We start from the raw sequence: 24,129 nt of genomic DNA, 5'->3' as shown, positions 1-24,129 counted from the left end.
TGGGAACGTGAGTCATGAAATAATTGCTATGTTATGGGGTACAGTATTTACGCATTTCAACTCTTACTAAAACTAATGAAAACAGTACAAGATTATTAATATTTTACTGCTATGAAAGAGATAATATTGGCAAGGGCTAGGAATTAACAGTTCAAATAAAATAATATAAAACAATAAAATAAAATTAATTAAAATATTAAGAATTCTAAAAGTAACAGGATGAGGGTCTCTGTATCTTATTTTCCACTTGTTAAAACATTCTCATGGTTCCAATTTCATGAAACTACCACAACATTTATAAACAGTCAATATCCATAGTGTATATACAGGATTCCATAGTTCCTAACTTAATGCTAGATTGCAAAGGCCTTTCCAGCAAGGCTCCTGTTCATGACAAAATGCAGAAGTAGTCTCATGCTCTTGAATGCAGCTTTTAAAACTGCTTCCCATGGAGAGGGCTCCATAATTGCCACAGATGAATTTGTTACTCATGCCAAAAGACAGTTCATACAGCAGTTTGTCTCTATGATTTAAGAATCGTTGAATTTTCTGAATATTTGTAAAAACAGTCTAAAACCCGTATGGGGATACATTATCTTGAATAACAAATTCAGTTTCTTTTTTATGAACTTTGAACTTTTATCATTTAAATGAACTTTTATCATTTAGACAAAGTGGTATATAATTTTCTTTTGTGATCCCATAGCAGTTTATTTTTCATCCAGATTTGTTTTTTATAAAATAAATCTGTTGAAAATTTTAAGAAAAAATTTTCCTGTTAATGAATTATTCAAGAATTCACTCCTTAGGCATTTTTCCTTATGAACTACATAATGAATGCTGTTAAGTGTATACTTGAAATAGGTAGCACTTTGGTAACTCATGCCAAGACCTGTACTTTTTTCCTTTTTACACATCTTAAAAGGGAAAGATAAAATACCATTCAGTACTACCTTTGGTGACAGTCCAGATAACTGAACACTATTTCCTTCTCTTTCATAAGTTGAGCTAAAGTTTGGATGTGGGCTATTAAGATATGTTAAAAATGGCTGTATATGCCATCTATGTGTCTCATGTAAAGTATTTCTTTAAAATCCTTAGAACACTTATCCAACTAAGTCTCCATTATTATTATTACTTTAAAAAGCAGTTTAATAAAACCAATGATCACATTTAGACCCCTGAACAATTTATATTCAAATGAGATGTAAATTGAAGCAAGATATCGAGTAAACAGGTTTTTAGGAAGAGACCAAAGGGAACAGATAAAGAGGAAGGTGAAAACTAAGAATGCTCCTTGTTGGCTGTTACTGTTATACTATCTTGATAATTGAATAGATGTATGGCTTTCCATGTTTCTTTTTTTATATAAACTATAGTTCCAGAAGTGTGGTAGTTTTCACATCACCCCTCTGATACCTGGACTAACCTAATTGTTGTACTTTTTTAGCTTTGAGAAATTTTTAGGAGGCAAATATAATCTCCGAATCTTTTCTTGCCATAGCCTTGTGAATTTTCATCAAAGACTACTGTAGTTTCATAACTAGTCTTCAGGTCAAAAGAAGTCATTTAATGGCAATTGGAAATTATACGTTGATAAACTCATTGGCATAACCTGTTCACTTTCATTACTTGTGTAAAATACAGCTGGGTGAAGCAGGGATCCTGGGGCCACTAATCATCTAGTTCTTTCAGTCCTATTTTGCTTAATTGATATGCTGGTATGTGTTGCTTCTGGGTCATATTTTGTATTCCTTTCAGTACTAGGTCATCATGCCAGACTTTTGTAAACCAAATAAAATCTTTGATTTCTCACTTAATTACATAGCGAACATACAACCAATCTTTGAAAATCTTGGATTTTGTCATAGTATCTATGGCCTTACACAATCATGGATTTCAGTTTCCTTTAGTGAATGTCCTCTGAAATACATTTTCCTTATTTTATTAGTTTTATTTTTGTTATTAATTACATATGTGGTATAACAAAAAGTTCAGAGATATTTTTATACAATGCAAAAATCATTCTTGATTTAAATCTGATCCCTGTTCCCATCAAGTGTAGTATCTTTGCATTAGTATACAGTACCTCTCATAGCACTTCTGCTGCTTATGAAATGCTTCTAAAGTACCTTTCTTTAATTGTGTCAAGCACCTGTCTGCAGTTTGCTCTAGATCTCCTTGTCAAAATGGCTGCCCTATACTTCATCGTTGGACAGAGGAAGATGTCACAAGGAGCCAAACCCAGAGTAGAAAGATTGAAGTCAGGATCTCCAGACTTGATTCATTGAAATTTCTTCCTCTTCCCCAATACAGAAGGAAAGCTGAAGCCCAGAGGTTGCCATTTACACTGTAGAGGAGATCAAAACCCAATTGCAGATAGTGCTTAACATACTTAAACAGAATTCCAAGAGAGGCAAAGCTCTGGGAATGGTATATTGCTACTTGAATTGACTACTATGAATGGGACAGTAGCTACATCAGCTGTGGTTTTTTTATAGGAATATTCTCAACATCTTGTTCAGGTTTACTGTTGTTTTTTGTTGTTAATGAATTATAGAAAGTCTCCGTAATTGTTATTCATAATTACTTCTGTTTGTATTTTATATGTATGAACATTTTATTTTGTTTTAATTTTTTCACCTAAGAGCAGTCTGGCACATTCAGAAATTCTCGGTCCTCCAGTATCAGTGGATGCTAATGTTTATGTCTGTCCACCTACCAGTAAGCCTACAGCACCACAGGTGGGACTTTATGTACCTGGCATAACAGGTGTCGGTTCTCTTGTAGTTGAGGATCGGCCTTAGGAGCCTATTCAGTGACATCCCAATAGCATTCTGAACCTGTTACAGAAACTAGCTCCCATGGACCCTCAGATGTCTCCTACTTCCTCTGAGGAGGAACCTGTGGATGAGAATACACCTACGTCGAAATATTCAGCTCTTTTGCAGTTCTTCCTGGTGTGTTATCGGGATTTCTTCTCTTCGGCCGCTCCATCCTCTCCACGCTCGGCATTTATGATTCGACAACCTGCAGGGTCTGCCAAGTTATTGCATATGGTCCTTTCTTCCTCATCCAGGAAAGCTCCACCATGTATCAACGAATGGTTGTCGTAGAAGAGGGACATTGGAAAAGCAGTCTTGTGTATGCCTCCTTCTTGTCTGATACAACAGAAGTATCTGTCGTATGCCACTGGAGAAGCTCCTTCCTTTGGAGTTTCTGCCTCCTCTCCAGGGGACTTCTCCAGTCTCATCAAAGCAACATGTCGCTCAGCCTTCTCTTCAGCTAGGATTCTTTTTACCACTTCGGGGTTAGATCATCTTCTAAAGGATATTTTAAAGGCCTTCAAGGTCTTGAGTTTCCTCAACTGGGCCGTAGGAGCGTTGGCTAAAAAGATCGAGGACTGCCCATCGCTTCAGGAGAACTTTGCCGCAGATTGGTTGGGCATTCTGGCTTGCGTGGATAGAGCAGTGAGAGATGGCGCCCATAAGTTGGCTAACGTTTTTACGACGGGAGTGCTTAAAAAGCGGGATTTGTGGTGCTCATTCACTTCTAAAGGGGCCACTCCCTCTCAGCGTTCTTCCCTGCTGTTCGCTCCTTTAGATCTCACCAGCTTGTTTCCGCAGGAAACTTCGGAACGAGTGACGGGCAAACTGCAGAAGTCGACTCAAGACCTGCTTGCTTAGTCTGCCAAGAGGACTAGGATCCCTGCACGAGCTTGTTCTTTGGTTTCAACTGCCAGGACTTATCTGTTGGCTCAGGAGCCCTTTTGAGGAAGTAGAGACTACTTCCAGTCCCATCTGAGAGCCAATCCGTATCCAGTACAACCCAGCAAGAAGCCTTCCAACAAACCTGTTGCTCGCAAGTGAGTTACCTGTCCTCCGTGTCCCAGTGAAAGCAAGGCTCCTTCATTTTTGGAGCAGGTGGCGGACAAGGAGAGTAGATCCGTGGGTTCTACAGGTTTTAAAAGAGAGCTCCGCAATCCCTTTCAGGGAGAAACCTCCTATAGTAACCTCTCCCATCAGGTTAATGACATACTCTGTAGGCTCAGAGAGGTTTTCAGCCCTGCCTCTGGAAGTTTTAGCTCTGCTCGAGAAGGAGGTTGTGGAGGAAGTCGAGGATATAAGCGTAGAGGGATTTACAATTGCCTCTTCGTAGTCCCCAAGTCATCAGGGGGATGGAGACCTGTCCTGGACGTCAGTGCTCTGAACTTCTTTATTCAAACTACGAAGTTCAGAATGGAAACAAATCAGTCGGCCCTGTCAGCCATCCACCAGGGAGACTAGATGGTAACAATTGATATGCAGGACACATACTTTCACATTCCAGTTCACCCGACTTACAGAAAGTACCTGAGATTCGTGTTCCAGGACAGGGTCTTCCAGTTTTGGGCTCTTTGCTTTGGCCTCCATGGCCCCTCAAGTTTTTACCTGTTCTCACTTCATTGGCGAAGTGGTTGTACCTCATGGGGATAAACGTGTCTCTATACCTGGATGACTGGCTCCTACACTCCCCTCGAGGTCCCAGTGCACAGAGGATCTTCAGAAGGCTCTTCAGCTTGGGCAAGATTTAGGATTACTGATAAACTTCAAGAAGTCATAATTAGCCCCCACTCAGTTGATTCTATATTTGGAGATAGTGGTAGATTCTCTGAATTTTTGGGCTTCTCTGTCCCAACTAAGGATTCAGAATTGCATCAGGAAAGTCCAGAAATTCATTTCTCGCCCATCCTGCTCAGTCAATGCTTGGATGAGCCTTCTAGGAACACTGTCCTCAATAGAGAAGTTTGTTCATCTGGGCAGATTACACACCATACTGCTACAGTTTTACCTCAGAGCCTAGTGGCGAAGGAAAGTCTTTCTAGGTTTGTTCATCTGCAACATCACCCCCAAAATCAAGGAGGACCTTTGGTGGTAGCTGATGGAGAACAGATTTGCGACAGGGATGTTGTTGTCTCCTGTGAACCCCAACCTAATGTACTCAGACGCTTCAGATCTGGGTTGGGGAGCTCTTCTCAATGGCTTGAGGTGTCAGGGTTATGGTCTCAGACCGAAAGAAACCTTCACATCAATGTAAAGGAGTTGAAGGCGATACATCTGGCTCTTCAGTGCTTTGCAGCAGAGACCTTCGACAGGACAATTGCGGTCCATTCGGACAGCAAGACCGCACTGGCCTACCATTGTGACCTGCTTCATCCAGGGCAAGATGAACATCCTTGCGGACAAATTGAGTCGTTGCAAATGAGTTCTACTGACGGAGTGGACACTCAATCTACAGGCGTGCACCAACCTGTGGAGGCTGTGGTGAAAACTACCGATAGACCTGTTTGCAATGTCAAGAAGCCATCGTCTCCCTCTGTGCTGTTCCCTGACGCCAGATCCTCAGGCTTGGGTGACAGATGCCATGCCGCAGGATTGGTCGGATCTCGACATCTATGCCTCTCTTCCTTTCAGCATGGTAAGGGAAGTGTTGAAGAAGTTCAACGCCCACAGCAACACTTCAGTGACCCTAGTGGCTCCTTTTTGGCCACACAAGGAATGTTTCCCAGGCCTTCTAAGTCTGTTGGTAGATTATCCAAGGCTTCTACCTCAGAAGAGAAATCTTCTCAAACAGCCGCACTTTCAACGATTTCACCTAGGCTTATCCACTCTTGTTCTGACAGGCTTCAGACTGTCAGGGAGCTTGTCAGAGCAAAACATTTTTCAAGGAAGGCTGCAGAAGCTATTGCAAAGTGTAGGCGATGATCTTCTGCTACAATCTACCAAGCTAAGTGGACAACCTTTTGGGGCTGGTGCTGAGACAGAAACATATCCTCTGCTCAGGTGACTGTAGCTCAGATTGCAGATTTTTTGCAAGGGTTACAGGGCATTGTTGAATTCTGTCTTTAAACACAGGAGGAATAGACCTATCATCAAATCCAGCTATAAGCGATTTGATAAAATCTCTAAATATTTGTAAACAAGAAAAACGTTCTGAGCTAGATGGGAACTTTTAGTTCTCAAATGGCTTTGAGTCCACCTTTGACCCTCTGGAATCCTCTTCTCTCAGAGACCTGACGAGGAAGACCCTTTTTCTGATGGTCTTAGCTATGGCCAAAAGAGGTAATGAGCTGCATGCTCTTGATAAGAGGGTAGGTTTTGCTCAAGGTGATGCTGTTTGCTCATTGACCTTAGGATTCATGGCAAAGAATGAAGACCCTGCTTAGCATTGGCCACATTCCTTTTCATCTATTCACTCTCCTTGAATAAGGATTGTTGTTTTCTTGGGAAGTCTGAGTGGCACTGTGTCGTGAGTGCTATCAGTTTGTTTGATTTTAAGGTTCTGGTTGAATTTTAGTGTGTTTGTGGTGTAGGTTTTAAAATTTATTTGGTCATATTTTGTTGTACAGCACCCAGGACAAGGGCACACACACATATGTGATGTGTCTTATTGGATTGTTAGCTTTGGCAACCTGCAATTGACTCCTATATTGCAAAGCACCTACTAAAGTAGAAGCGACTCTTGGCTCTACCACCACACCGCTACAGGTCGAGAGGAGCTTCAGTCAGAGACAGTACCTATCTGCCGTAGCTCCCTCACCAAGTAAGGTTGCATCAAATATTTCATGATGCTAGCTAATTTTCTATTTCAAATTCATTGCCATCTCTGAATGTTTTTTGAGTAGTTTTTGTCCATGCATCCCACCACCTGTCAGTGTGGGATTCAGCTATGTAATTATTTGGTAAGTTACTTACATAAAAAAGACATTTTTATAATAAAAGTTTTATATATACTTACCCAATAACTACATGATCAGAGCCCTCCCTCCTCCCCTCTCATGGACATAGAGCATAAACGAATTGAGTTCTTTAGCTGTGTTGTACCTATCCTTCCCCAAAGTGGGTGGGGCAGTCTACCTACACCCAAAACAAAAGAGCACCACAGCAAATTTTGAATTTTGAGCTGCCGCATAAAGTAGAAATTAATAGCTATGTAATTATTTGGTAAGTATATATAAAACTTTATTTTATTATATAAATGTAATTTTTATCGTATTCATTTACTTATTTTATTATATAAATGTCATTTTTATCGTATTCATTTACTTTTTCTTATGTTGCTTTCAGTTTTTATTCATCTCTGCGTAGTGTTATTTATTTTTTTCAGTTTTGTTTGTGTTTAAATTTGTTGTGTAAACATTCATACCTATTCAAATTTTTGCTTCTCTCTCAATAGAATGAGCTGTCCAAATCTGAAGAATTACGTACCTTGTACGAATCACAGTGTCTTAAACAAGAGCAGACAGTGTGTAAACTTCGAGAGCAGAAAGAGGCATCTGAACAGATGCTAAAGGTAAGTCTTGAGATTCAAATATTGTTTGATTATTTAATTATGAGTAACTTTACAGTATAGTATTTTGCATTTTACTTTGAATAAAATCTAAAGTGCAAATTGACATAATATCAAGATGACAGTGAAACAAATAAGTGTGACATTCTTCACATCTGCTTTAACAATCTACAAAATAAATTGACATTTCTGACTGAGAATGACAATTGAAACAGTGAAATAACAGTCCAGATAATTGTTTGACAAACAATTGTTTCAAAATTGACAGTTAATATTTCACTTTGACATCTTCATTTTACTTTGACAGTCTATCATGTTAATAAAATAATTTATTATATACGGTAAGATATCAAAATAAACATTTGCATTAAGGTAGCAAACAAAGTAAGAATATAGTAAATTGCTAATAGGAATTGCCAAACTACTGAACTAAATCAATCCATAATTTAACCCAGATAATGTGAGACTGATACCCAAAAAGTTATACATACCGTACTGCATCCAGTACCTGCCAGGTTCACATACAGTAAGGATCGATTTCCTTTGCCCATTCTGCGTATACATTTTTTACTATCGTTCATACTGCGTAATGCCAAAAAATTACTGCAATGTCAGTGATATTAATCGGAACCGTATCATTGAAAAATATGAGTGGTGAGTACTTCTTAACTACAGCTCGTGAGTTGGGAATTACATGGACAGCAGCTTGTCATATTATCAGAAAACATCAAGAAGTGCAGGAACATGAAAGAGAAATTAGGATTCAGGGCAGAAAGAAGAAATTGAGTCACTAGTCTGTTGACTTTCTGATATTTGTGGAAAGCAAACTTATAATGCATTAATTAAATACCAGTCTACGAGAAATATTCACCCATGAGCCCCAGGTATCAGATGCTACAGTGTCGAGAGCTTTGGAAGGTGTACTAATCACATGCAAATTATGTAAAAACATAAATGAGAACAGGAACTCGCAACACATTAAAATGTACGCAGGAGTTTGCAGATGGATCGAATATATATACAGTACATAGATGAAATGGGATTCAACCTGTACAGCAAAAGAACATTTGACAGAGAACCAGTAAGACAAAAAGCTTATTGCATAGTTGGTGGCAATATCACGTTAATAGCAGCTATATCAGATGATGCTGGTCTTGTTTATTATGAGCAGCATAATAAAGGTGTGACGAAGGCAATTTTCAAGAATTTTTTTTTAACATTGACATAATTTTAGACACATAATCTTGTAATCATATTGGATAATGCTCCATCCCATAAGGATGCTGCTTGAAGCTTTCCTGCTGGACAGTTTCGATATCTACCACTGTATTCACCTTTTCTTAATCCAATTGAAAATTTTTTTCAACTATAAAAACTTACTTGAAACAATTACTTAATGATGTGGTTGGTACCTGCAATTTACAACAAACCCAAAGAAATGATGTGACACTTCAAGCATATTGCAAGTGCTTGCTAGCCAGCTGTTTGAGATTGCTCCTGCATTATTACTCCCCAGCTATATGCTTCACTATATGAACATTGGAATTTATATCTTATAAAATGTATTAATCGTCAAGATATATGGGATTAGAAATGAATGGTATATAGATGACTTACATGTATTATATAGTTTTATATAGATATAAATATATTTCTACCAAAGATATATATGTCATTGTTTCCGAAATGTAACAGTGTTGTCAAAAGTTATATACTGTATTATTATTTTTCAATGTAACAAGATTTAAAGATTGCCAAATAAAAACGTTTCATTGTCACCGATTTGTTTTACAAATAAAAATGTTTCATTGTCACCGATTTGTTTTATTGTCATTTCCTTTTTGGTAAATGTTAGGTATTTTTCCTGAATTGTCATTTTTTGGAGATTGTCAGGCTATTTTGAAGAATGGTCAGTTTTGTTTTGGCGATTGTCAAACGGAATTTCGCAGTGTCAAACTTAGACATCAAATGCCATTTACATATGGAGAATGTTCAAATCAAAATGCAAAAAACGTTACCTCTTTGTGTGTTAACAGACCAGTGATTATAAACACTTGAGATATGTAATGAAACAAAAAAATGCATTATACTTGTTTGTGTAAATGAAAATCTTGCTTTATCAACAATGCATTTTTTAGTGTGAACTTCTAATGCTTATAGAAAAACTTACATTGTTAAATATTTTAGGATTTTTGCTTAGGGGAGAACGTACCATATTAACCAAAAGAATATTGAGGATATTAATTGAGAGCTGCTGAAGTCAAGTGCTGATTTTCTATTGGACTAAAAGTTCCAGATGAGATACAGTGTAAATTGTGGCTGATTTTGACGTGACTTCAAAAAACTTATATGATCAAGTTCAGTCTCTAGATAACTTTTTTAGTACAATACTCATATAAATCATAAGTATTAACTCTTAGGTTTTCTTGCCGCAACAAGGTATTTAGTACAAAGTTCTAGCATACATTATTATTATATAATAGGCTGAATTATTCTTTAATAAAGTAACCTTGCTATACATGTTTGATTTAGACTTAAGTGTTTTTGTTTTTGGGGAGGGACAAAAGAATTAGCACCCTGACTATCAGAGTAACATTTCAAACAGAAGAGTTGAAATTTTTAATAGTTTGAGTAATGAAAAGATTTGATACCATTGAAACAATCCATTTTATCCTCCTCAAGGTGATATGGAATTAACTTTATTACCTTACCTTAAATGTTGGTAGACGGGAGAGACTGAATTACATTCCCATCAAACTGTAAAAAAGTTTTTATGGAAAAGTAGAAAATTTAGTATAAAATATCAAAAGGATATCAAGCTTATTTAGCTTATTGAGCCCATTCAGAACTGCTAGCAAGATCGTAGGTATTAGATGTAAAAAGCAATTCAAGATTTAAAGCAAGTGAAAAGGGGTGATGTGGTGGGAGAGGTACGGAATGTTGAATTACCAGGAAATGCATGGAAATTTGAAGAGGTGAACCAGAAATTATTCAAAATGAGAGAAAATATAGGTGACTGAGCAAAAGTCTCTGGACAATCTCAAGAAACTCTGTGAAAGCAGCTGTCCTTGATGATTGTGAAAGAAGTAGGTCAGCTCAGTAGGAAAAGACCAAATACAGTATAACAGAAGTAAAAGAAAGAAATGTAGCTGGAACTAAAGGGAAACTTTACCAAACATTTAGTATCAACTATAGTGGGTTGCATAAGCTGAATTGTAAGCAGTAATAATTTAAATGTTTTGCTGAGGTCTGCAGAGGTACCTAAGGACATTTTCAGTGTTTCCTGTTGGTGCCCAAGATTTGTTGTAAAATCTGATTAAACAAATTTAACTATAGATTGACATGTACCATTACATTTGCATTTACTGTTTCCAGTGACTTTGTTGCAGTGTGTTTTTAAATGAGAGTGTGACCTAGTATAAATATTCAGAAGCTTGTATAGACTACTTTTGTTGTGTTAGCAAGGATTAAACAGATCACAAATTTTTAAAGTCACGATGAACCATCTGTAACATGTTTTATTACAAAAATCAAAGATGAAAGATATTTCAATTATAAAATGATGAGCTTATGGTAATTGGTGTCACTTTCTTGTATTGTCAGCAGTGAAGCTCTTTTGTTCCTTTCGTTTCCCGTAATTTAAATAATCTTCAATCTTTCAAGAGGGGAAGTTAGTGCCTTCCATTGGGCTCAAACCCCATTTTTGCCATCTCACTTCATTTTCTCATTTCTTCCAGGCTTGGTGTAGTTAAAGGCACCAGGTTACATAAGACTTGTGACCATGTTTATTTCTAAGAAATAAACATGGACTTGTAACTCACTTTCTTTACACATTTTGAATAAGCTTATGATCACAAGCCTTGAATCCAGATGAGGAGCCAAAAAAGAAACCACTCCTATCATAGTGGGATTTGAACTTGTGTACTGTACTAGAGGGTAGGTAGCTTCACCCTAACCTACTCTGTGTGTGTGTGTGTGTGTGTGTGTGTGTGTGTGTGTGTGTGTGTGTGTGAAAACCCACTACTGGACATACTGTTTCTTCATTTGCTCTCCATCTTGATCCAAGGCTGATAGTGATAAGTACTGTATATCCAAAATGGGTTATTAAATTGAGATGTTAAGAGTTTTTGTGGTTATTACAAATAAATATACCGGTCTGCCTTGTGAAAGCAATCAGTAGATTCCATATATATATAATATATATATATATATATATATATATATATATATATATATATATATATATAAAATATAGTATATAAAATGTATATGTTTCAAAATTTTCAAGATTATATATATATATATATATATATATATCCCCTATATTTATATATATATATATATATATATATATATATATATATATATATATATATATAAAAGACAAAATCCATGAAGGAAAAAGAGAAACAATGGGAGAAACAATTTTCAAATATATTCATCAGAAATTATTTAGCAGACTAAAGAAATCTAAAATACAAAGAAAGCTCATATAAATGACAAATGGGGATTACAAAGGAAAAAATATGTACCTGAATCCAACATAAGAAGAATTAGTAGAAATGCCAAAAGGCAGAAATAATTATAATTTGACGGTTTTTTTTATGAAAACAGGACAACTAAAAGATTATAAAGGCAGTGACTACCATCAAAAGAGTTATAAAGTACAACTGGTACCATCCATTAGCATTAAAAGAAAAGACAATTGCCTTTTCTTATGATTTAATGAGAACCATTTTGCAAATTCAGTATCTGTGGAAAACCAACAAACAACAACTTTTGTTCAGGCCATTTAATATCAGAATAAAAATGTTTTCAGAACGTCACCCCCAGTATTCGGAACCAAGAAATCGAATACATATAAAAATATAATATATATTTATATCCTATATATACTATATATTTATATGATAAATATATATATATTATAGACAAAATAACATGAAGGAAATTCTTAGAAACAATTTTAGTGAGTTTGAAAACAAAAATAACTTAGAATCTTTTAATGTCCACCTCATTTTTTCCTATAATAACATTGTTTTAGTTAGCAGACTAAAGAAATCTAAAATTCCATGTTTTACCAAAGAAAGATTTAGATAAATGGCAACATGGGGATTACAAAGGAAAAAATATGTACCTGGAAAACAACAGGATAAATTGAAGAATTAGTAGAAATGCCAACACAGGGTTAAATATTTTTGGAATCTTTATTAACAGGATTAGGATTTTAACCATTCCATGAATTTGGACCCCTGGAAAAATGTTCAGGACAACTAAAATAAATTATACAATTACAAATTAGTTACCATTTATTTTTCTATGTTTTGTATAATATAATTTTTACTGTAAAAACCATCCATTAAATTGTTATTAGAATTAGAAAAAGCAAACAATTGAGTTGCACATTTATAAGATGATTTAATACATCACCTCGATAATCTTGTCAATTGTCAAATTCCTGTATCTGAATAGTTTTGAAAACCAACAAACAACTTAACCCTGTTTGTTCAGGTTCTATCACCTTCATATCAGAATAAAATATTTTTTCCTTTGTATGAGCAGATCCATCTGTCACTTACATCAGTCCCCAGTATAAATCAAGAAATTTCTTGAATACATAAGAAAAATAGGACAGATTTAAGTTATCCTTCACATATACTAGATATTTGTTATGATAAAGCCCACAAAAAGTTTTATAGTGAAAGTAACATGGAGAAACCCCTAAGAACATTCTTAGCTTGCCTTATTTTAGTGGGTTTGAAAACATAACATAACTTAAAATCTTTTAATGTCCACCTATTTTTTTCCTATAATAACACACTAAAAGGAATGTTAATAAAAACAAAATCCTAAAGAAAACAGCAACATAATATATAAAATTCCATGTTTGGACTGCTTCTTTTATATTGGCCATTCTAGCAAAGATTTAGATATATATATTATATATAACATAAGTATTCCATCAAAACTGGGCAAACATCCAATGCTATGTTCATTCATTTAAGTGAAAACTTTTCTTAGGATAAATTGGACTGAAAGTTCAGTGATTATGACGATCAAAAGATTTCCAAAAAATCAGAATAATTTGAATTTTTATGTAAATTATACAAAGGGTTACTTTTCCAGCTGTAATTTTAACCTTAGCTTTTCCAATGTATTATTTGGACCTTTGTATTAGAAAATGTTGTAAACTGGGGACAACCTAAAAGATAAAACCACTGACTTAATTACAAAATTAGTTACCTTATTTATTTTTCTATGTATTTGTATGCTTAATATAATTTTTATATGTAAGAAATTTTCATCTTGCAAAAATTGTAATTTGTTTTTACAAAAAGCAAATTATTGAGTTGCACATTTATAACAGGTTTTGGTGGTCAGGTTTCCTTATGATTTTCTTTTAATTGTCCTGTCCCTGCTTCTGAATAGTTTTGTAAAACTTCTTAAATATTTAACCCTGTTTGGGCAGTTCTACTAATTCTTCAGTTGTATTATATTTCAGGTACATATATTTTCCTTTGTAATACAGATCCATCTGTCACTTAATGAGCTTTCTTTAAGTAAACTCATTTTATATTTCCCCTTAGAGTCTGTATATACATGGTATGATTTAAAGGCTTTATAGCCTTTCCCACACTGTTATAAACTCTTTCTATGCACTTAAACATGGATTTTTTTGTCTCCTATCACAGTATATTCATTGTTCCATATTTGTAATGTTTCAGTTAGAATCATATATATCATATATATAAATAATTAGATAATAATTTTTAGTTGCTAAAAAGAAATAAATTTATAATAAATTATTTTTAATTCTGTATATAATATATTTATGATAAGTAATTCATAAAAATATGGAGCAATGTATATATAAATAAGACAAAATCCACAAAGGAAAGACTAAACAATGAAAGTCTTGACAAGCTGGTGATGAGACTTATCTTCCTTTATATTTATATAAATATTTTAATTATTTTTACAGTGATTTAAGATATATATAGTGATAAGATATTCTATTATGTACCATATATGTATTACTATTTTGATCTCCTATCACAGTAATATGCATAAAAAAGATCGTCCCATATTTGTAATGTTTACGTTCTGAGAATCAGCTGACTGCTTTTCAAATTAAGAAAATATTGATTGCAAAGAAATTAATTTATCAATGGTTATTTTAATTCTGTACGCTTATGACAGTGATCCAACATTGAGAAGAAGAGATGGCTCCAAAACAGCAGAATAATAAAATTTGAGTTTTTTACGTGTAAAACTCAATTTTAATTATTTTTACATGATTTAAATGAAACAAAACATTAAAAGATATTTTTCTTTGGATTTTTGACGATTTTGTCCAATGTTTTGGTTTATAAGAGCTTCCAATTTTTTGAACGTCTCGAACCCCGTTGTAAACTGATGACTACATGGGAGTCCCTGTTTTCCGACGTGGCCGCCGACGACGTTACTTTTAATTTTAATTTTTCAAATATATTCATCAGAAATTATTTGCAGTGAAGCATCTTTTGTTTAATTTCATTTTTGTACTGAATTATATTCATAATGCAATGAACCAACAGTACTAGCGATATTAATAATTATTAATGGAATAAATGAAATATTTGATTCATATATCGGAAGAAATTTCGGAAAATCCGCTATATTTTCTCTAAAATACATACGAATAAAAAAATCATAATTTGGAGGTTTTTTTGATGAAAAGCTCATTTTAAAAATACAGTTTATATATATATATATATATATATACCCAAATATTAAAAGTAATATTTATATATATGATTTTATATATATATATATATATATATATATATATATATATATATATATATATATATTATATATATATAATATTTCCCAGTTTCTTACGTGTTCTTGCTTAGCGTAAAAAAAATCGGAACATCCGCCGTCAAAAATCATAAGAAAATCTTACTTTTAATGCTATATATATAACGATAAATATTATATATTTATCAAAAATTCAAATTATGATTATTCTGCCATTTTGGGGCCATATTTCTTCCGGCGGATATATATATATAACATATATAAGCCATAAATAATTTCTGATATATTTTATATTATATATTATATATTATATATATATATATATATATATATATATATATATATATATATATATATATATATATATATATATATATATATATATATATATATATAACTGATTTATACTATAGAAATTCATGTTTTAGACATAACTGAAAATCTGCTAGTTGTTTTGTATTTGTAATCAGAGAGTAAGAAACAAAAACTGCTGATTCATCGAACGCCTTACAATCGTTGGCGGCTTGGCATGGACAGTTCAAATGAGTGCCATACATCGAAGACCCTTTGGTTCCTTTCGATTATAATGGACCAATCAGCTGAGGTCTATGACCTAAGCAAGATCAGATTGAAAAGTTAATGGGCAGTAGGGTGTAAGTGGTTGATGGGTTGGGGCACGTCTCTAAGACAGTGATAGGCGCGTGTCACCTGAGAGTACTTTCCGACTGTAATTGCATAAATAAGTAGCGTAATATTAGCAACAGGGCCCTGTGTAACTGTTAAGGAAAATACACATGTTAATTGTATCTTATGCACTTCATTTGTACTGGTAGAACCTTTATATGACCGAGAATCAGGTCATACTTTTGGTGTCAGTCGTGGGGTCTTGCCAATACACACTGTAATCATAATTAACAGCGTAATTGTAAAGTTGAAATAAACAATGTAAACTTGAAGAAAATCGGTTGTGCAACTGCAGGGGTGCCAGTACTAGCAGTACCAGTGTTAACAATAACAATGCTAAGGAAGAGGTCACTGTGAAAGGGCTGTCAGCAACTATCCAACGTGTGTGAAAAGAGAGTTGCACAAATTAACAAATGAAATACAAAATAAAAGACCCATTGACCCACCCACAATTTCGTCCAGCGCCGCTCAGACCTGGAATGATAAAATCTTCCCATTTCTGATCATAACTAAGGTGTCTTCCTGTATGTTCCGTGCAGGTGTCACGGTGAGGGATGAGAGGGTCCAGGGTGGTGCCACATCTCCTGCCTCAGGGCCAACGGGTGCTTCTCCTCCACCACCCTTCGATCTTATGGAGACTCGTAGGCACCTCAGTCTCTCCTCCTCTGTGGGGATTTGTTGTCCTTTTAAACACAATTCCACCCCCTCCCCGTCTGTGCCAGCTATTATTATTTTGTTCCTATCCAAAAAATCAATTCCTAAAATAACTGAAATTACTTCTACTTGTAATGCTGGCACTACATAGAAGGTATGTGACACTACTTTCCCATTGATGGTTACCTGTTGTTTCACAGTCCTCTAGGTTACCATTCGATGGCTGCCCGCTGTACTTGAAACTAAACAACCTTTCATAGGCCACACCGACCCTGTCACTAGGGCTTCTTTCGTGGATTGAGGGCAGGCGACAGGCTCTTGCATTACCTTCCCTTCCAGCACCCTCAACATTCATGTAGGGGCAGCAACGGTTGGTGGACTGCTATCCACTACTTCTCGAGGGGTTGGCTGTGAACTTGCATTCTATGCTCTTTTATTTAATTTTTTTTGTCATTGATTTTATTCATGTCTGTTTGATGTCATTTGTTCTTTTTATTCAATTTTTGTGATTTTTAAAAAATTCCTTAGTCTTGATGGGTGATAGTAATCTGGTTTTTGTCTTGTTTTATTATTTGAACTGCAGGTTATTGCGCTCCAGTTCTAAGAAAGTTGTGTGTTAATGTGTGGAGCTAAAAATTATTACTCCATTGATCTTACATATTTCTCTTTTTTTTTTTTTTATTAAAAAAAACAAACATCATAGCAATGTGATATGTGGAATTCATAACACTGTAAATTGCCAATTGTAACCACACAATTTGACCCTGGCTTGCTAAGTTTTAGTTTTTTCTACATGAATTATTGATAACATATGTCGGGCAGTATGGTACTCAAATGGCAGTGCACAAATAACAAGAGAAACTAATTGAAAAAAATATATGTTGTGAGTTCTATAGACTCAGAACTTTTAGGGGAGTGTTGAACTGATTTATATAGAAATTCATGTTTGAGACGTAACGAAAATGTGCTAGTTGTTTTGTACATATTTGTGATTACAGAGTAATTAACAGATACAGTACTGCTGGTTCGTCGAATGCCTTACGATTGTTGGCGGCTTGGGATGGACAATTCAAATGAGTGCCATACATCGAAGATCCTTATTGGTTCCTTTCGATTATAAGAGACCAATCAGCTGAGGTTTACGACCTAAGCAAGTGTAGTTTGAAAAGTTAATGGGCAGTAGAGTGTAAGTGGTCAACGGGTTGGGCCGCGTCTCTAAGACAGTGATCAGCACGTGTCACCTCAGAGTACCTTCCGACTTAATGCATAATTAAGTAGTGTAATACAGTAAACCCCCATATTTGAGGCCTCACTATTCGCGGAAAATTCGCCCATTCGTGGTATTTTTCACTGAGAAATATTCACAAATTACTGTATTTTCACATCATTTTTATGACTAAATGCACTTTATGTGATAAAACTATTAAAATACTCAGGTATAAGCATTTTTAGAGTTTTTTGGGGGTTTAAACTATCAAAATAGGCAGTTCTGAGTGTTTTTAGAAGTGGTTTTAAGTATTCGCGGATTTTACCTATTCGGGGGGGGGGTGCAGTACGCATCCCCCGCGAATACGGGGGTTTACTGTATCAGCAACAGGACCCTGTGTAACTGTTGAGGAAAAATACACATGTTAATTGTTTATTACGCATTTTATTTTATTTGTACTGACTGTCATATATATATATTTATATATATATATATATATACTGATATATATAGGTATATATATATATATATATATATATATATATATATATATATATATATATATATATGTGTGTGTGTGTGTGTGTGTGTGTGTATATGTATATATATATATATATATATATATATATATATATATATATATATATATATATATATATATATATATATATATTATAGGTGTGTGTGTGTGTATTTATATATCGCAAAATTTTCAAGATGTGTCCTAGTGCGATGAACTTTGCTTCACTAACACTTTTGAGTTTGAAGGAAAATGGGTTTTTGCAGTAATTGTCTTAGAATTCATTAGTGACATAAGGAATCATTTGTGTAACTGGAGCAAGGTTCACATTCATGAACCATTATTTTTTTTTTATCAAAGGAAAGAATTAAAAAACTGACTCAGCAAGTTGAGTCACTGGAGCGTGATATCAGACGTTCAGAGGAACGCAGAAAAACTGACCTGAGAGGCTTCCAGAGGGATGTACAGCTGCTAAGAAATGATTTGAAGACTCTTATATCTCAGCTATATAAGGTAAAAATATTTTTGCATTGTGGAAATATTTAATTGAATTAACTGTATATACAGTACTAGCATTTTTGCATAAAGTAAAAATTCAGTTTTCCCTTGTTTGAATTTTATATATAGAATAACATTTTAGATTTCTTCTGCAAATAAATGTTTAATTTCAGTGTGCACGGGCTATTTCATCGGAAATATATTTTTGCTTGGAATCAGTACTGAAGTTAGTAATTCTATCAATTCATATTTTGATCACATCCATTCAGTACAGTGATTTCTTGATGGAAAAATTAAGGAACTTTATAGTTCAGTGATTTATTATTATTATTATCATTATTATTATTATTATTATTATTATTATTATTATTATTATTATTATTATTATATACTGTACATAGAGAAAAATTAAGAGACTAAAGAATAAAGTGTAAACAAAGCATGAAAGGGAAAACCTCCAATTGTAGCAGTAAAAGATGGATAAATTTGTAGCAAATAAAGACAAAATTAAAACTTGCATTGTACAGTATGTATAGATAAATAAATTGAGGAAGGAATATGTTGGAGGGTACTAGATACAATTGAATTCTAGCTCAAGGCTGTGTGATACTATGGTTCATAGGCTGAGGCATAGCACATGCTTGAGATTATTATTAGTTAAAAGGTTTAACACTGCTACTGAGTTGCACTGCAAGACACATAGGCTCCCTAAAAGGATATTTTGTATTTGAGAATTAAAAGTGGAGCAAGATCAAGTTTCAGAAATTAGACAGCTAAGTAAGAAGAGGCCAAAGGAAATGGATGAAAGCAAGAGGCAGAAAGCAGTGTACATGTTACTAAAGGAATGCAACAATGAACCCTTTTGCACCAATTACAGCGTACCATGCAAGTTTCTGGCAATGCAGTGTACACCTATCAATTGAACAGAACAATTGAAAGTATTGAACAAAAGCACCCAACTGGCCTATTAACCCCTTGCATCCAGATATGATGCTGTGAGACTTAACAATAGATATTAGGTCCCAGTGCTTGGCCTTCCAGCCTAAATGGTATATTCTATCTATCTATCTGTTAGTTTCGATTTGAATATACGTGGGAATCAATGTATTGCATCATGCTGTTTGAATGAATTTTGTGGGAAAACATTCAGATCACCTGAATGGGCCATAAATGACTTACGGCAACACTCACAACTCAGCTCAGTGATACGATTAAGAATAGTCTCCCATGAGATTTCACAGGGGATGGTACTACATCGTCCTGTCCCAGCACATTTTGTGTTTATTTACCAATAAATACTGTATACTGGTTTTAGTTCTTATCTTTTGCAATAGTATATTAGTTGTAATTGTAAATTTGTTTAATTACAAAAAATATTAGAAATAACATATATAACTCACTAAAAGGTACTACTCTCCCCATCCCAATACGTCTCATAAATATTTGTCCATAAACATACTTGGGTATTGTTACTTAGTACATACATACACACTTACAACTGCTACATACTTAGGTATTGTTAATTGTTTTAGTACATACATACACACTTACAACTGCAAGTCTACCAACATGCTCTTTTTGCTCACAAGGTGATAGTTGCCAAGAGAAGAAAACCCACCAGTGTTGTACACAGCTTTTTTTGTGGATTACAGGTTGAAATTGGAGGGAAACTGGAAGCCCAGTTTTCCTAATTCAGTTAATAGTCAAGGAGACAGAAGCAGTCTTTAGGATATTCTTATCCCCGTGTAGTTTATTGGTTTTTTTGGGCTTTGGTAGTCTAAGTTATGTATTTAACTAATTTTCTGACTAACGGTATTAACACCATATCTAATTTTCTGTAATTACATAATAATGAAGCGCTATTGTGTTTGTTCATTCCAGTATAAAAGTTTAGGTTTTAGCTTTTACAAAAGTCTTGGCTTACAAGGGGAAGGCTATATGACATCACCAAAGTTCCACTTTGTACCTTCACTGCCAATAAAATTGATATGCTTGATTTGGTACAGTAAGGTGTTATTCATCTTAATTTCTAAACCTCAGCTATCTGATTTCAGTTACCTTACGCAGTGAATGGAAATCTAATGATAATATAGTATTCCATGGATGTTTAAAAATATTTTGACGTAACAATAGCAATAGCGATAATATAAGTTTAGCAGAAACCATGTTTGCAATTTTAAACATCAGTTTTTCCCCTGGGCAAGCAGTATGCTGTACAGCACTCTCCCAAATGTTAGTGCTACAGTATATACAACTGATGTGCCATAGTGTTGTGTTGCTGGTATTTTTTTTATACTGTACATATATATATTTGTAGTGTTTTTATGCATTCATGATGTCTGTGAAACACCTATGTAACTCTGGTGAGCAGAATAGGGAGGTAATTACTCTTGAGGAGAAATTGTGATAACTGGCAGTTAAGATATTCTTTGACGTTGGTAAAAGCTGCTGGTCTGAGTGAAGAGACAGAGAAATTACTTGTTACATGGTTGGAGGACCATATATAAAGGGGAGTATGATTCGTGATCATTGATGAACTACAGTTGATCCCATTGTTTGTGTAATATTTGATTTCTTATTCTAGAAAGACTGGAATATTTACTTACTTCTTATTAGAATGAATGATGTTTATTAATATTTTGTCAAGGCGTATCTGTTTTTTTGCATATATCCAATTTGTAATTCTATTTAAATTACAGTACAATACACTTTATATCTCAATCACCATCAAGTAATCACTGTAATCAATGTAATTTTCTTGTGTGCACATTATTTTAAAACTTGGATTACTTTTCAGATTCTCGGATCATTTTATTGTCATATTTCTGTATTTTTAATTTGTTTCATTCTTTATTTTCTTTTCCTTTCAGATAACAATGAAAATTTATGGAGATGAGGCTGTTCCTGTCAATGCTAATGCCTTGAAAGAGATTCAGACAGCCTCTGACCTTGTAAGGGTTGTGCAGAATACACTTGGAGATGTAAAGCGAAAGCTTCTTAAAGTTGAAACTGAAGTATCTGCCGAGTCCTGAAGTTTTGCGTTATTTTAGTATATGCTGAAACTAATTTTGCACCAAATTTGTTTAAACATGATTGTTCAGATTATATGTACCTTCATGGTTTATTTGTGGTCTTTATTGTACTGCACATTCCTGAAAGCATTTAAATTCAATATAGCTTTTATTGGTGAAACAGAGTATAGTCTCTTAGTATGTTGATATCAAGGGTACAGACAAGTAGGTTTCTTTAATGAAGAAATTTAACTGTGAGTTATAGAAAAGGTAACTTATAAACTGAGAGCATTATTTTCACTATTGGTAGCTGCAGCTCTAAAAAATCCATAACTAAACTGTCCTTCTCTCAGCCCTTCAATCAGAGAAGAAGCATCTTTAATATGAAGGTTATTGGATGTACTTTCTTTTCTTCTCACTTTTATGCATAGAAAGATTTCTGCTTTATAAAAACGGGTTAAGTATACTCTCTGTCCTTTATACTATCGAACTTGAAAGTTAAGGACACTTTTGATATAAAGATTACTTGTTATACTTCAGTACTTTTTGTCCTCTAGATTGTCTTAAATTAAAAGGCCTCGTGTATTTAAAAGATAGCTGCTTATGGGCTGTCTGTCATTTTGTTGTACATGGATAAGGTACAATTTAACACCATTTCATTTGTATGCACAATATAGGATAGTCTTCACACAATCACACAGTAAAAAGTCTGCTTTAGGGTACCTTGGACAATTAAAGTACTGCCATTCCTATGCAATTTACTAAATTGACTTTGCATTAATGAAGGACTTGGCTCTTCCCTCAACCAAACTCATAATTTTTTAATTTTCAGAGCTAGCACAAATCACATGGTAAAAAATCTGTTTTGGGATACTTTGGGCAATTACTACCATTAACACACACTAATAATCTTTTGCAAATATTGCAGTTATATTTCCAAAGCAAGATGGCCTTAAAATAGCCATTGTTAACAATATCACCGCTCTTACGATTCTTTTTTGGAATTTGCTGAGCCAGATGTTGTACATTTTAGTAATTTTCAACTCTGCTTGGTTGTAACATTTTTGTATGTTCATCTCAGCTGCTGCTGAGAAAAAACACCAGTTATCCTAAACTCCAAGTACACCAAGACCTGTAGTTTACTCTCAAGGAAACCTATTAAAAGAAGAGGACAATCCATATGAAGAGTGCATGGGGACCACAGCTCCCAAAATTAAAATGCACATTAAAAGGAAGGATAAACTTATAAGAAATTGGTATCTGTGGTTCCTTCTTTTATCATTTTGCTCAACAGTTTAACACATAAAAAAGTAAGAAATGTCAGGCTTTGGAAGCAAATCAGAGAAATATTGTCACAATATACCATTTTCAACCAAATTTTATTATGAACAAAGCCAAACCCTTCAGGCCAGCCCTGTGGGAGCAAAATTAATTAATTGGTTCATTGATTTCATTGAACTACTTGATAATAATAATTTTGTTTTTGTTTCATAGTCTTTGTAATGAAAAGGTTTTACATTTTGTGATATGTTATCGTAATTTTCAATATTATCAAAAGAAACTTAAAAGTTAGTCTGAAGAGGCTGCTGAATCATATTTCTGAGGTATAGTTGAGCTTAAAGAATATATTCATAAATGAAATGTAAAAACTAGATCAGGGTGAAGATAAAGGAACAGTATATAAGAGACAAAAAGCAATGCAGATAGGCATCCAAAATGATGCTACAAAGATCCTTGAATGCCATCTACATTGTGCCACATAAGGCAAGCTGCAGACAGTGCCTTGCTATGCTTTATGGAAATGAGCAAGCCATGAATAATGGAGGTTGTTCATATCTTCTACATATAGCACATTGTGTATTATTGTACATGATACGACATGTACATGTAGGTAGCTTTTCTTTTTTTGTTCTTCCCTTCTGTAATTCATTATTCAAGAAAAAGTTTTGCCCTCTCATGATTGCAACATCAGTCAGGTTACAGAAAGCAAGTGTATTATAGCTAGACAAGTTAGAATATTCATGTTATGAAGTGAAGAAAACAGAAAAATTTTAATCATTAGGTTGGACACATTTTTGCTTTTGATGACTGGGCTAAAGGGCTTCAGGTACTATAATTGCATAGATTTCATTCTTCATACCAGTTGCCTGAACAGAACATTTTTAACTTGGCTGATGAACTTCTTTTCACAGTTTTTTTTATGTGACAAACTAAACACACCAAGCTTTAATGTTGTATTTCTCTCAATTTTTCTAAACCTATATGCCACACTTTCCATCAGTTGTTAATGTTCTCCCAAGTTTTACTCAGGATAACAAATCTCTCTCCAGGGTTTATTAGTGGATGGACTTTTGTAACTTTTAGCAGTTTTGTGTGGAATGTATTTTTGAAAATAAAAATTTATTTTACTTTCATTTTAAAAA

At 34.2% G+C, this 24,129-nt stretch overlaps 1 protein-coding gene across 9 annotated transcripts in view; it reads left to right on the top strand.

Annotated features, from left to right (window-relative positions):
* Nucleotides 1-24,129, top strand: part of LOC136847757 (coiled-coil domain-containing protein 77-like) — a 119,788-nt gene extending 95,659 nt beyond the window's left edge. For 7 of the 9 annotated variants that reach the window (XM_067119641.1, XM_067119640.1, XM_067119639.1 and 4 more), the window contains 3 exons: nt 7,216-7,332; nt 18,558-18,710; nt 21,566-24,129. In XM_067119641.1, coding sequence (XP_066975742.1) covers nt 7,216-7,332; nt 18,558-18,710; nt 21,566-21,727 — 432 coding nt within the window. In that variant the 3' untranslated portion in view covers nt 21,728-24,129. Of the gene's footprint in view, nt 1-7,215; nt 7,333-8,004; nt 8,253-18,557; nt 18,711-21,565 lie in introns of those variants that run through there. The other 2 variants (XM_067119635.1, XM_067119637.1) reach the window with 2 other exon arrangements.

Source organism: Macrobrachium rosenbergii, chromosome 17 (assembly GCF_040412425.1).
Source record: "Macrobrachium rosenbergii isolate ZJJX-2024 chromosome 17, ASM4041242v1, whole genome shotgun sequence".
NCBI classification, from domain to species: Eukaryota; Metazoa; Arthropoda; class Malacostraca; order Decapoda; family Palaemonidae; genus Macrobrachium; species Macrobrachium rosenbergii.
Note: the sequence above shows the minus strand (reverse complement) of the source record. Positions and strands in the feature narration are given on the sequence as shown.